This window comes from Hesperophylax consimilis, chromosome 18, assembly GCF_061612785.1.
Source record: "Hesperophylax consimilis isolate HC1 chromosome 18, BYU_Hcon_1.0, whole genome shotgun sequence".
Lineage (NCBI taxonomy): Eukaryota > Metazoa > Arthropoda > Insecta > Trichoptera > Limnephilidae > Hesperophylax > Hesperophylax consimilis.
Genome location: NC_142853.1, coordinates 19672448 through 19686548, shown reverse-complemented (window position 1 = coordinate 19686548; position 14101 = coordinate 19672448). Strand labels below are relative to the sequence as shown.

Genomic DNA, 14101 nt, shown 5'->3' with positions numbered 1-14101 from the left:
ACACGTACATGCTACACATTACACAGACTAGATCCATCCCATCCCCCTCCCTTCCGCCATTCCATCCCTATAGGCTAATGTAACTTTTTTTCTTACATAAATATTATGTATATTCACTAAATAATTAAAATACCCAAGTGAAAACCTATTATTGGTTAAATAATTAACACTTACTACACCATACCTTGTAATAATTATAAATGTTGGTTTTCCAAATAAAATAAAAATAAATTAACAGATTTTTGAATATTACAGGAATTCGGAATAGCGACATCAATGATAATAGTTATTTTTTTTAATTTTGTCATGTAAAACTATATCGGGTCTATTATGATTAATCGTTCGGTCTGTTAGTATAGTTTTATCATAATATATTTTATAAAATTCGTTTTCTAAAAATGAATTTGGTTCATATTCATAATATGGTATTATATTACGGCAGTCAATCAAGTTATGTTTAATTACCAAACTTTGGTGAATTATTTTTTAAACTTGATTGTGCCTGAATGTATACTCGGACGGTGCTAATATAGAACATTCCGATATAATATGTTCTATAGTTTCCGGAAAAACCAAACATTTTCTACATAAATCATCAGTTTGATTTGTATCTTTGATTATATTATGATTCCTATAATTTTAAGTATTAATGACTCTATCCTGAATGGCAAGCATAAATCCTTCTATTTCTGCGCTCAACTCTCCAATACTCAACCATTTGTTTGAAGACAATTTGTCAACATATATATAACATACTACTATTTACTGATTATACCGTTATACTTACATTTATATTGTTGCATTCCTTATGTTGCTGTACTATTCTCTGTAATTTAGTATGTGAATGGCACATGTTGTGCCGTATATGTGAAAATAAATAAATAAATAAATAAACATACGTTTGGTTGAGATAATTGAAGTGTTTTGCGTGTAAAATTTTGTTTGACCAGGAATCTAATAATTCTCTAATAACTCGTCGTATAAATTTAAAGGTATAATGTTTCTATCTGCCTTGCAAATTATTTTGTGTATTTCTGAACTATGAGATTTCCTATGGAAAAAAGTTCATAGAATTTCTACCTGATTATGTTTCAAAGAAGTTATTTTGACTATACCTCTACCTCCTAAATTTCTAGGTAAATTAATTCGTTCTATATCTGAATTTGGATGATGGCAATTAAACTTTGTTAACGTAGTTCTAATTAATCGTTCTAACTTATCTAAATCTGTACTGGACCATTTAATTATGCCAAATGAGTACGTTAATAGAGGCATTGCCCAAGTATTTATTGCTTTTACTAAATTTTTAGCAGATAGATTGCATTTTAAAATTTTCCTGATCCTAGTTTGAAATTTAATCCTAATATCATTTTTAATACTATGGTATGGTCTAATCTATTTACTTATTAATAATATCTACTTATTATTATTAATATTATGTGCTTATTACTATCTATTTCATTGTCGTATTATTATTTACTTTGATTATTATCTAGCTAATTTATTGACTTACTTACTATTTATTATTAATATGATCTTATTATTACCTATCGGTTATTATTTACCTATTTTTATTTAGTTATTTTATTTTGTTTATTGCAGATACAAACAGTATATATTTACATAGAGGACAATTGTATCAGACGTAATTGTGTGACACATAAGACTGTAAATGGGCCGGTGATCCCAATCTGTGGAGGCGTGAGATGTCGTCCTTCAGTGGCGTGGAGGGGTAGAACGGGGCCGTCTCTGAAGCCGCTGTAGAGCTGGTCCGATCGCTTGTCGCTTGTTCTTGATGCTGATTCCGAGTCTGGTCCGAAGAGGTAGGCAAGTCCGTGGTCCAGGGTGAGGCGGAGGTCAGAGTGAAAGAAGGCGAGCAGAGGCAGAAGTCAGAGCGAGGTAGAGGGCAGAGCAGAGAGAGAGGTGTAGAGCTGGTGGTGGTTTCTGGAGATCTGTCGTCTGAGGGGCTTGTGCCGCCGTTTTATAGGCCGCCGGCGGCGGTCCCAATCTCACACGGCTCTCGCTTTCTCTTTGATTCTTGGAATCGAGAGCCGTGTTGTGGCGCGACAGCGGCGCTCCGCCTGTCCGTATACCGCCGCTCAGCCGGTAATTTCGTGCCGTGGTCGAACGTGACCACGGCCTTCCTTTGGGCACGATCCTCAGAACCGTGCTCGTGGGACGTAATGACGGCGTACCACCGGTCATTTGTGACGCTATGACGGCGCATGGCGCACGGCACGGCTTCCCACTACGTTTCGGCACGATTCTAACAATCGTGCCCGAATTAAATGTCATTTTATTTCACCAGCTCTCACACTCTGTAATTCCCTGCTCGTATTCCTCTAGCCAAGCTCTGACGTTCATTTATTATAAGATCACAAATACATTTTACAAACAGAGGGTTATAACAATTTATCTTTTCATACATTAAAATTTTACATTCTTCAATTTAACAACAGGGCAAAAAGCAAATTTTAATATGGGGCGACCGCGTCCGAGCCCGGAGCAGTACGTCCGTTACAACAATAGTTACAAAGTTAGTACAATAATTGGTACCAATGAAATGTCGCTGACATATATAAATATGGGATATATTATACATTTAACGGTTATGTTACATTTTTAAGTTAAGTTAATTGGTGTGCTGGGGAAGGAGAGAGGTGTGTGCGAGTGTTTGTGTGTTTACGTGTGCATGTGTGTCTGTGTGTGGTTGTATGTGTTATGTGGGCGAATTCAGTGTGCTAAAAAAGTTTTTCTTAAATAGAGGGAGAGAATCAAAAAATTTATCGGTATTTGTGCTTGTTTGAATTGAGTTGAATGTTTGAAGGATGCGAGAAATAGGGGAATTGGTTGCAGCGTTTGTATTATTACTAGTTGTGTAAAAAAGGTTGGCGTGTCAAGTTCTTTTAGGTGGGGTGTTAAAATTTATTTGGGATAGAAGTTCTGAGCAGTCTATTTTGTTGTGTATTATTTTATGGAGAAATTTCATGTCAGCTACCGTTCGCCTGGATTTTAGGGATTGGAGAGTGCAGATATAATTATTGTTGTATTTATAACCTAGGCACTTTTTTTTTGTATTAGGCAATTCACCCTAAAGAGAGTGCTATGTTCCTAGGTACTTAATAAATTTATTTTGTATGCGCTCTATATTATTGACATAGTAAGTGTATTTGGGATTCCAGACAGGTGATGCATATTCCAGTGTACTTCTGACTAGTGAGGAATAAAGTATTACTAGCGTATGTGAATTTTTAAATAATTTACTTATAATTTATTATTCATACTATCCATGTTGTAATAGTTAGTATGGTTAGATGGTTACCCTATGCTTGTGTCTGATAAGCCAGCACAGGTACCTTGTACTTTAGTTAACAGAAGAATATTATTGTTGCCAACTTACTAACATATACTTACTATGTATAAACGTACTGCCCTATGCTTCTTTTGTTGACATTTTTGTTTTATTTTTCGTACATTCGTTACTAAAATTTAGTTTATTTTTGTCTACCGGTCTCGACACAACCGTGTCATTAACTTTACTTTTCTTTTTTAGGTTTAAATTTAATGTTATTAGTTATTAGTTTAAGTTTACATATATGTATTTTTTTAAATGATGTTATTGTTTTTTATGTTAAAAACTGTTTTTTGAATAAATAAAAAAAATGTCAGTTGTCTGTGAACATTGCTCTGCTCTGAAATGGAAGGATGAATCTGAAGGTATGTTTTGTTTAGAGCGAAAAGTAAAATTATAGGAAATTCTTCCAGCACCCGGACCACCACACTCTCTTCTGACGGGTCACCCGTTTCAAATGTCCTCTTTTAAGAGTACCAAAGGTAATAGAATATATATTATAATATCTTTGAAGAGTACGTAGGTTGTTGAGCGGGGTTTTATGCCTACATTTAAAATTCGGGGGCAATTTTATCATTTGGCATAAATTTCTGCAAATATATTTTTTCTCAGCTCCAGAAACACAAGCATCAACGCAGAGTTATAGTGTCTCACAACCAATTTATAGTAGGTTGGTAAGATCTCTACAAAATATGTTACATTCCCAAAACATAGTCTTTCAAAACTGTTATTGAGAGCGTTCCACCAGGCACACCTGACTTCAATATCGTAATTCATGCAAATAAAGTACCTTTCGGAGAACACAGCGGTCGTTATAATGCCCCATCCATAAGTGAAATAGAAGTATTGATAGCTGGACAATGATTTGATAAAATGAGTGACAATTTGAAAAAAACTCCGAGTTGCACGGATCTTAGGACAGCTTACAGTATCCTTTGGTGCTATGTCGGGGAGAAGACGGATACGCCATTAATGTTTATCAAGTTCACCCGATTTGTGTAGCACCTCTACGTAAAACGGTTTCATGCACGAAATACTATTGCTATAAGACGTAATAATTTTAACCGCTTACTTAAATATGGAATGTTAACGAACCAATACTTGGTCCATCAATATGCAAAAATTGATTCAGAGCGATTAGCTTACACCCGTAACAATCAAAATAAATTGAGAACAGAAAATTACGTACATCTTCAGAATGCTTTACGTTCGAATAAACACAGTAGCGACATTGGACAATTGGTTATACTACCTTCATCGTTCACGGATGGGCCTCGATTTGCACGAAAATCGCAGGACGCAATGACTTTGGCAGACATCATGGTAAACCTGATCTCTATATGCACTATGTAATCCAAACTGGACAGAAATCAAGGAAAATGTCAACATCAATTTAACTCCACAAAACAGATACGATATAGTGAATAGTGACGCAATGAGTGTGTGCCTACTTTCATATTTATGATTTGATGTTTGGACCTGGATGAAGCAACGCAACACACGCTTTTGGCTTGAGTTCATTGATGTCAAACGTGACTGAGAAACAGCAATTTGTCAATCGGTACAGATCACACTTGATCAGTACGGAAGTATTCCATTTAAAAGTACAGAAACTCCTATACGTCATAAATAAGGCAGTGAAAATGTATTATTCAATTACTATTAACAAGTCACAGGGCTCAAACATTCAATGTTGCAGGTTTAGATTTGAGCGTAGAGTGTTTTTCACATAAACAACTATATAAAAAACTTATTCTGGATTCTGGAAATATTGAGTTATGGAGCTTAATGGATTTATGGAGATAATTTTAGACGGTACCTAATTGTATCTTGTTGGTGGGCTAGCATCTAAATGTGCATATTTGATATCAAGTAGATAGTAAGTATGAGTATAAACATTTGCTGTCCAGCATCCCTTCTACAAAAAGTCACCAACTGCCACTGCTACATATAGGTAGCCATCGATCGATGATGTGGTCATGATTATTTTTTGAATTGTTTTCAGGCTATGTAGATGTAGCAGATCCCCATCATAATGGCAACTATCCATATGAAATCGTAGGAATGAAAATGCAGGAATGTAAAGCAAAGATTTTTCATATAGGTACTGATATAGTTTCCAAATGGCGATGGGTGTGAAAAAAAGCATTGTTTTAAGTCATTCCTCAATGTTGTTGGACGGCGGTAATACACAAACCTACACCACACACAAGGAGAACCAAAGGAAATTACGGTGTCGAAAATAGGTAAAGGCTTCGTCTTCAAACTAATTATAAATACATTCGAAACATTCTCTGTAAGCCACTTCAATATGAACCATGAGAATTTATTTTCTGAACGTAACCTAATAGTCTGCACAAGCGCTCAAAGTTGCCGGATTCATTGACGGGGTAGCTACGCTTATCCTATTTTAAAATCGGAATTTAATAATAATAGTCTGCACAAGTGCTCAAATTTGCCAGATTCATTGACGGGGTAGTTACGCTTATCCAATTTTAAAATCAGAATTCAATAATAATAGTCTGCACAAGTGCTCAAAGTTGCCGGATTCATTGACGGGGTAGTTACGCTTATCCTATTTTAAAATCGGAATTTAATAATAATAGTCTGCACAAGCGCTCAAATTTGCCAGATTCATTGACGGGGTAGTTACGCTTATCCAATTTTAAAATCAGAATTCAACAATAATAGTCTGCACAAGCGCTCAAAGTTGCCGGATTCATTGACGGGGTAGCTACGCTTATCCTATTTTAAAATCGGAATTTAATAATAATAGTCTGCACAAGCGCTCAAATTTGCCAGATTCATTGACGGGGTAGTTACGCTTATCCAATTTTAAAATCAGAATTCAATAATAATAGTCTGCACAAGTGCTCAAAGTTGCCGGATTCATTGACGGGGTAGTTACGCTTATCCTATTTTAAAATCGGAATTTAATAATAATAGTCTGCACAAGCGCTCAAAGTTGCCGGATTCATTGACGGGGTAGCTACGCTTATCCTATTTTAAAATCGGAATTTAATAATAATAGTCTGCACAAGTGCTCAAATTTGCCAGATTCATTGACGGGGTAGTTACGCTTATCCAATTTTAAAATCAGAATTCAATAATAATAGTCTGCACAAGCGCTCAAAGTTGCCGGATTCATTGACGGGGTAGTTACGCTTATCCTATTTTAAAATCGGAATTTAATAATAATAGTCTGCACAAGCGCTCAAATTTGCCAGATTCATTGACGGGGTAGTTACGCTTATCCAATTTTAAAATCAGAATTCAACAATAATAGTCTGCACAAGCGCTCAAAGTTGCCGGATTCATTGACGGGGTAGCTACGCTTATCCTATTTTAAAATCGGAATTTAATAATAATAGTCTGCACAAGCGCTCAAATTTGCCAGATTCATTGACGGGGTAGTTACGCTTATCCAATTTTAAAATCAGAATTCAATAATAATAGTCTGCACAAGTGCTCAAAGTTGCCGGATTCATTGACGGGGTAGTTACGCTTATCCTATTTTAAAATCGGAATTTAATAATAATAGTCTGCACAAGCGCTCAAATTTGCCAGATTCATTGACGGGGTAGTTACGCTTATCCAATTTTAAAATCAGAATTCAACAATAATAGTCTGCACAAGCGCTCAAAGTTGCCGGGTTCATTGACGGGGTAGCTACGCTTATCCTATTTTAAAATCAGAATTTAATAATAATAGTCTGCACAAGTGCTCAAAGTTGCCGGATTCATTGACGGGGGTAGTTACGCTTATCCAATTTTAAAATCAGAATTTAATAATAATAATAATAAGTGTTTTATTATATTTTTTTTTTGTAACAAATAGATATAATGATATCCTCACTGGGATCTCCCGTGCTGAGGATTTCATTTACATTTAATGTATAATTTAATTATAAGAAAATTAATATTACATCAAAGTTACACATGAATTTAATTATGAACATTATATCATGTACTATAATATATTTTTTTTTAAATAATTTTAAAATAAGTACGATAGTGTTTTTGGTATAGTTCAGTTGATTCTGTTTTAGTCTGTGTTTGATCTCAGTAAATTTTCTATTTCAGATCTCCCTATGTTAAGTATCCAGCTTTTTATTTGAGATTTAAATGTTAAAGTGTTGAGGTTTTTGAGTGAGAGTGGTATTTTATTGTAGAGTTTAATTATATGATATAAGAAGCTTTTTTGCCCAAAAGTTGTATTAGTAGTTATTTGTGGGATAAGTTTTTGACCATAAGATCTAGTGTTTCTATTGTACGTGTTTGTTGTTATTTCTTGGGTTTTGTACTTATGAATGTAAATGAGTATAGTTTTAGAATAAAGTTGTTTAATTGACATGATGTTAAGATTAGTTAAGATTTCGTCAGTGCTGGTTCTTACAGGAACTTTCATTATGGCTTTTTGAGTTTTAATTAGTGGATTTAGTATATTTTTATTTGCACTGCCCCATCCGATAATACCGTATTCTAACAGTGATTGGCAGAGAGCCATGTAGATTTTGATTAAGTCTTTTTTAATGAGCACATTCCTGATAGATTTGAAAAAATAGCTTAGTTTTTTAATTTTATTATCTAAATAGCAAATGTGATTGGTCCATTTTAAATTTCCATCTATTTTTAGACCTAGATACGTTACATGGTCAAAGTTTTCTAATGAGGGACAATTACAATGCTCATTTAGGTGATGCGGGCTATGAATTTTCAAGTTAAGGTTTTCTTCGGAGTTTTTTGTATTTTTTATTTTGAAAGTGATGAATTTGGTTTTATTAGCATTTAGTGTAAGTGAATGGTAGTCGAGCCATTTTTTAATCCTGTTTAGTGTGTCTTCTGCTTTCTTAAATGTTTCTGTCCAATTATTCCCATGGAGAACAGTATCATCCGCAAAACTGATGATTTCTCCGTCACATTCTATGTGGCATAGATCATTAATGTAAATTAGGAACAGAATCGGACCCAGAATACTTCCTTGAGGCACCCCGAATTTGACATCAATACACTCACTGGTTATGTTGTTAAGTTTCACAGTTTGCTTTCTATTTCCCATGTAGCTTTTAAAGAATATCAGTTCATTATCAGTGATCCCTATGTTCTCTAGTTTTTCAAAAAGATGTGAGTGATTTATTGTGTCGAAGGCTTTAGAAAGGTCGAGAAATACTCCAATTCATTTTTATGTGAATCTAGAGAATTTTTAATATATATCAATTACTAAGGCTATGGCATTGGATGTTCCTAGATTTTTTCTGAAACCAAATTGTTTTGGTGATAATAATTTATTTGATTCTAGGTAATCGACGAGTTGAGTTTTAACTGTTATTTCTAAGATTTTAGATAATGTGTTCAGAATTGTGATTGGTCTGTAGTTATTGATATCTGTACGATTTCCTGATTTAAAGATTGGTGTAATAGTCCCTATTTTGAGTTGTGATGGAAATCTGCTTTCCGTAATAGATTTGTTTATTAGAAAGAGTATCGGTTCGGTAATTTCATCTTGTATAAATTTTAATGTTTTCATTGTGATTTCATCACTACCAGATGAAGATGTTGGTTTGAATTTAGAAAATATTAGTATTAGTTCTTGTTTAGTGATTTGTTTTAGAGCAAATTTAAACCTTTGTGGATTTGGGTGTTTGTTTATTTTCGGGTTATAGTGTTGGGGTTTGGTTATTTTATTCGCTAAGTTCGAGCCTATGTTTGCAAAAAAGTTGTTTGTGTAGTTAATTAGTTTATGTACGTTTTTGTTGAGCGAGAGTGTGGGTTATAGTGTTGGGGTTTGGTTATTTTATTCGCTAAGTTCGAGCCTATGTTTGCAAAAAAGTTGTTTGTGTAGTTAATTAGTTTATGTACGTTTTTGTTGAGCGAGAGTGTACCGTTCTCTGTGTTGATTTCTTCCAATGGGTTTGCTTTGTTTTGATTTGTGTAGGTGATTTCTTTAATTACTTGCCAGATAAGTTTTGGATTATTATTGGATTGATGAATTTTAGATCTGTAGTAATTTTGTTTGGCCGATTTAGTAAGATTGGAGCAGATGTTTCTATAATTTTTGTAAAATAGTTTTAAGGAAAGGTCGTATGGATAGTTTTTTACTTGCTGATGGATCTTGTCTCTTTTTCTACATTTTAGTAGGCCAGGTGTGATCCATGCTTTTTTGATAATTTTATGTGTAAGTTTTTATTGAGGTGTGGTTATGTATTTTTAATTGCAATAGTTTAACAAATAATTTCCAAGCATCCTCAAGGTCTTCAGCTTTATATATTAATTCCCAGGTTTCAGTTTGTAGTGAATTTTTTAGTTCGTTGTAGTCTATAACATGTCTATTCCCTGTTAAATTTTGAGTCGATGGTCGATTTTCATTTGCATGGATGTTAAGAATTAAAGTGTAGTGATCAGTGATAGTGGGTTGATGTATGATTGTGGAGTATTTTTTATTTGTTTTTGTCATTATGTGGTCAATGCAGGTTTGCGAGGGGATTGATTTATTCATTTTGTGATCCACTCTTGTTGGTTCCCTTATAGCGGCAGTCATCCCGTGGGAGAGGAGGAGTAATTGGTATTCCTGTGTTTGTGGATGTTGCCTTCCAGTATCCAGTATGTTAATGTTGATGTCCCCTATGATGAACAAGTTCCTGATGTTTCGTTCTTGAAGTAGAATGGAGTCTAGTGATTCAAGCAATGGTGATTCAATAATAGTCTGCACAAGTGCTCAAAGTTGTCGGATTCATTGACGGGGGTAATTACGCTTATCCTATTTTAAAATCAGAGTGTTTACGAAATGGATATTGAAGCGTCAGGTATGTACTTTAATTTACAATTACTTTTAATGTATGATACTATTTTTGTAAAAAAAAAAAAAACTTTAATATTTTTTAGCTAGTTTTAAGAAACCTCCACCAAGTTCCACAATATTTTGCTACTAATTCGAAAACACATCTTTAATCACATAATTAATATAATAACGTTAAATGTGTCTCCCCCTTTTTAAATTGAGCGCTTTCTTTTCAGGTAACCCCGCTATAAAGGAAATGAAGGTTTAAAAAAAAGAGGTGCATATTTATAACATAAAAAAATTAACAGTTTTACAAGTTATCTTAGTTTTCAGTTTAATCACAATTGTATGCCAGATTTACCAATCTCATGAATTCAAAATGCAGAAATAATTTAGTATGAAATATTAAAAATATAATTTTTTGGAATACTTCAAAGCACCTGGCCCCAACTAATCCTACTTAGGTATTTTTCTGATAGATTTTCTTAGGTGTTTTCCTCACAAGCATTTCTGATTAGAATGTCAAATAAAATTATTTTTGCCGCCGTAAATCGATAATTCGGCCTTGTGTGCACGGGTATAAAATAAATTGAATTTTACAATGTAAGGAGTTGACCTACAAGGAAAGCAGCCAAATATGATTTACGCAGTGATGGATTACAGTTGACCATGCACGTATTTGTCACTAATTCTAGGTCTTTGTTATTTAAGAAATAAATTATTTCATTCAACAGCTTGGTCCTGCTTTTGCAATAGAATATTCAGCTACTAGTTACGACCAAACAGAATTAATATTATTTAAAAACATGTTTTCAATATTTTCTTGGTTTTCCACAACCACACTCTGAAATTATATATAATTAGATTTCTGAAGAGAAATTAACTTTCCTTCTTGAAAACATTACGGATGTTCTAAAGAACGTATATTACTAAATGGGTTGAAATTATATTTAAGTGAATTCCTGAGATTTTTTTTAAAACCCCGACAGGGCCTTTATTATCCAGGTTTTCTATGGTCTGTAGTAGACCTATATCTACAAAAATATTTGCATACATTCTTTCTTAATTTTATTATAACTATCAAAAATAAAATAAATAAATTACACAAGGAATATTTATTAAAATAAAATTTATCAGGACAGTTACATCTTCCAAGTTTGCTTCTTTAAAATTACAGTTTTTCAAAGAGAATACATTATGGAAGTTGCATCAATAATATACATATTATAATACAGTTGCCATGTCATAAGTGTGTACAAAATAATTTTCACAACCAGCATTATATCGAGAGCTGATAAAAAATAAGTCTTAGGCCCTTCTTCCACAGGGATACGCAAGTATCTGATACAACTTGTCGCGCGTGAATTTCGCTACTGAAGTCATGAGACCTGAGTCGCAACTCATTGTTGAATTGTCCAAATGTCAAAATTAGGGCTTCCTATATATGAAAACATTTTCATAACCTCAATCACAACCAAACAGTTGCTCTAGCTGTCATTCTTTGTTGACTGTTTTGTTTCTAGCATGTTTTAGCATTGTTTCAAAATGTCTGACACAAGTGACACCACCTTGGATCAACCTCGCCTGGCTGGAAACTGGCATTACTGATGAGTTCACAAAATGTTGGCAATGCGTGCCTGTGCAGGAACCTCCATGCAGATGTATGGCTGTAGTCGTCCTGATACTTGAATTGTCTAGTATAAGATATTTGCGTATCCCTGTGGAAGACAGAAATGGCCCAAGGCAAACCATCAGCACTTACGTCATCTCCAAATGCCAATCACTCTTGGAAAGTGGACACATATGATTCACACGGGAGAAGGATTGTTGCAAGATTAGCAAATGGAGACATTCTGACTGAATTTCAGTGTTATGGGTAAGTCCGTAGATTTTGCCACTTGTAACATAAAAGTAACGTAGGTGCTGTCACGTGACGGTAACACAAAACTAACGTAAAAGTAAAGTAAATTATTCGTGTTCAAAATTGGGTTACAAAATAAAAGCAAATTGAACGCTCAAACATATGAAATGGACAGTTGAAAAATAATGTGGATATATAATCAATCTAAAAATACTAGTACTTACTTTTAAAACCACAATAAAACAGTTTGATTTTTCACTGAAGACACATAACTCAATGCGTTTTTTTTTTAAATAAGTGGCCGTGAATTCCAGTGATTTTATATCAAAAGTAAAATTCACTGTTAATTAATTGTACAGCCAAGAATGGTAACATAAAAATTTGTAAAAATAAAAGCCAAATTCTGAAGACACATCTTTGGAATATTAAAACAGAAAAATAGTTATTGTTTTATTATGTATTTAATGATCATTTAAATAAGCAGCGTAAATATTTCAAATGGTCCAGAGAATAAAATACACATAACCCAAAAATAGAAGCATGGCATTTTTGCCCAAAATCCTGGTAAACACAAATAAAATAAAATTATTTTTGATATATTACACGTTACTTCTAATGTTTAAATAAAACCGCAAGGGGTTAAGTTACTTTATTAGCTAAAATTGCTCGAGCAACTTTAACAACAATGCTTTTTCATAAAATTTGCAAAGCAAAAACAATTGCGAAAAGTGGTAAAATCTACAACCTCACCCGTATATGTTTAGAATTAATAGCAGGTAGGTGGTAGGTGTAGGTACTAGGCATAAACACGTAGGCGATTGCAGAACTGAACAGCAAGTTGAGCCCTCACTCTTCAGAAGTAGATGAGCCTGGCTTCGTTCTGCCCTTGCTCTAGAGGACAGTACGGACATTTTAACCTGTTGGCAGAAGATGACATACATGTTGTGACTTCATTACAGCATACAGCCTTACTTATTGGGGATACCAGAGTTAAATAAATCCCTGGCTTTATTTTAACATTAAATGCATAAATCTATTAATTGCATTATCAGTATGAATATAAAAGATAATTAAAGTATGTACAATAACCAAACTTGAATCAATTAAATAAATAGTACGTACAGTACACTCTCACTAACCCACCACCCCGAAAATAGTGCGTAAAGTACTCTCTCACTAACCCACCACCCCGAAAATAGTGCATAAACTACTCTTTCACTAACCCACCACCCCGAAAATAGTGCGTAAAGTACTCTCTCACTAACCCACCCCCCGAAAATAGTGCGTACAGGATGTTATATGAGTACATAAAAAATATATTTACATTACAAAATATATTTATGTTCGCAATCTCACCAATGAAGGAACTGGTTCTTGTGCTTGGTGAGAGAGTTACACTAATTATAAGAAAAATAGAATACCATTATGCTACAGGTAAGTATATCGTCGCATTAATTCGTAGAATGCGTAACCACCAAATGTAAAATTTTACAGGAGGCACAAAAAACCTCGTAGTGAAAAAAAATGAAAGACGGCTCATTCTTTTTATTTATGTTTCGAACATATAATATATTTCGAAATATATTTTCAATCATTAAACTTTTGTAAGTTAAGGCTTTCTATTTCAAATCGGAGTTAGGAAGTTTACATAAAAACCGAGAATGGAGATACGTATTTTACAAAAGATACATACTTTTCTGCGAACAGTTTTATGAACAACCTAGCGGAAAATTTGGGAGATAGGAATTTTACATTCACAAAATAAAACACAACAATGTATGTATATGTCGAGGCAGTCTATTTAGATGCATTTTAATGATTTTAATGATGCGGAAGGTTATCGTGAAAGGAGTGGTAATCCTTTTCTAATGTCTGTTTTAAGTCATGTAAATGCTGGTACTTTTCCTTCCTTAAGGGATTAAATTCTGCTCTCAAGTGAAATCTTCCAACTCTGGAGATCATTACAGATTTGGCGACGGTTTTGTGCTGGGTGAGATCTACACTGACCGGGAGTAGTCGTGTCAGAGATGCTCGTTAAGTGACGCTTGGGGTTGATGAAGGAGATTGTAGAAGAATTTGATCTGACATTGTCGATCACCCTTGTTGTCCTG

At 33.9% G+C, this 14101-nt stretch overlaps 1 protein-coding gene across 1 annotated transcript in view; it reads right to left on the bottom strand.

The window, feature by feature from the left end:
• Positions 1 to 11229: 11229 nt before the first annotated feature.
• Sou (required for meiotic nuclear division 5 protein souji) overlaps positions 11230 to 14101 on the bottom strand; it is a 33645-nt gene continuing 30773 nt past the window's right edge. Inside the window, exon 9 of the mRNA XM_089642662.1 lies at positions 11230 to 12907. Within this exon, the coding sequence (XP_089498788.1) occupies positions 12844 to 12907 (64 nt within the window). The 3' untranslated portion in view covers positions 11230 to 12843. The remainder of the gene's footprint in view (positions 12908 to 14101) is intronic.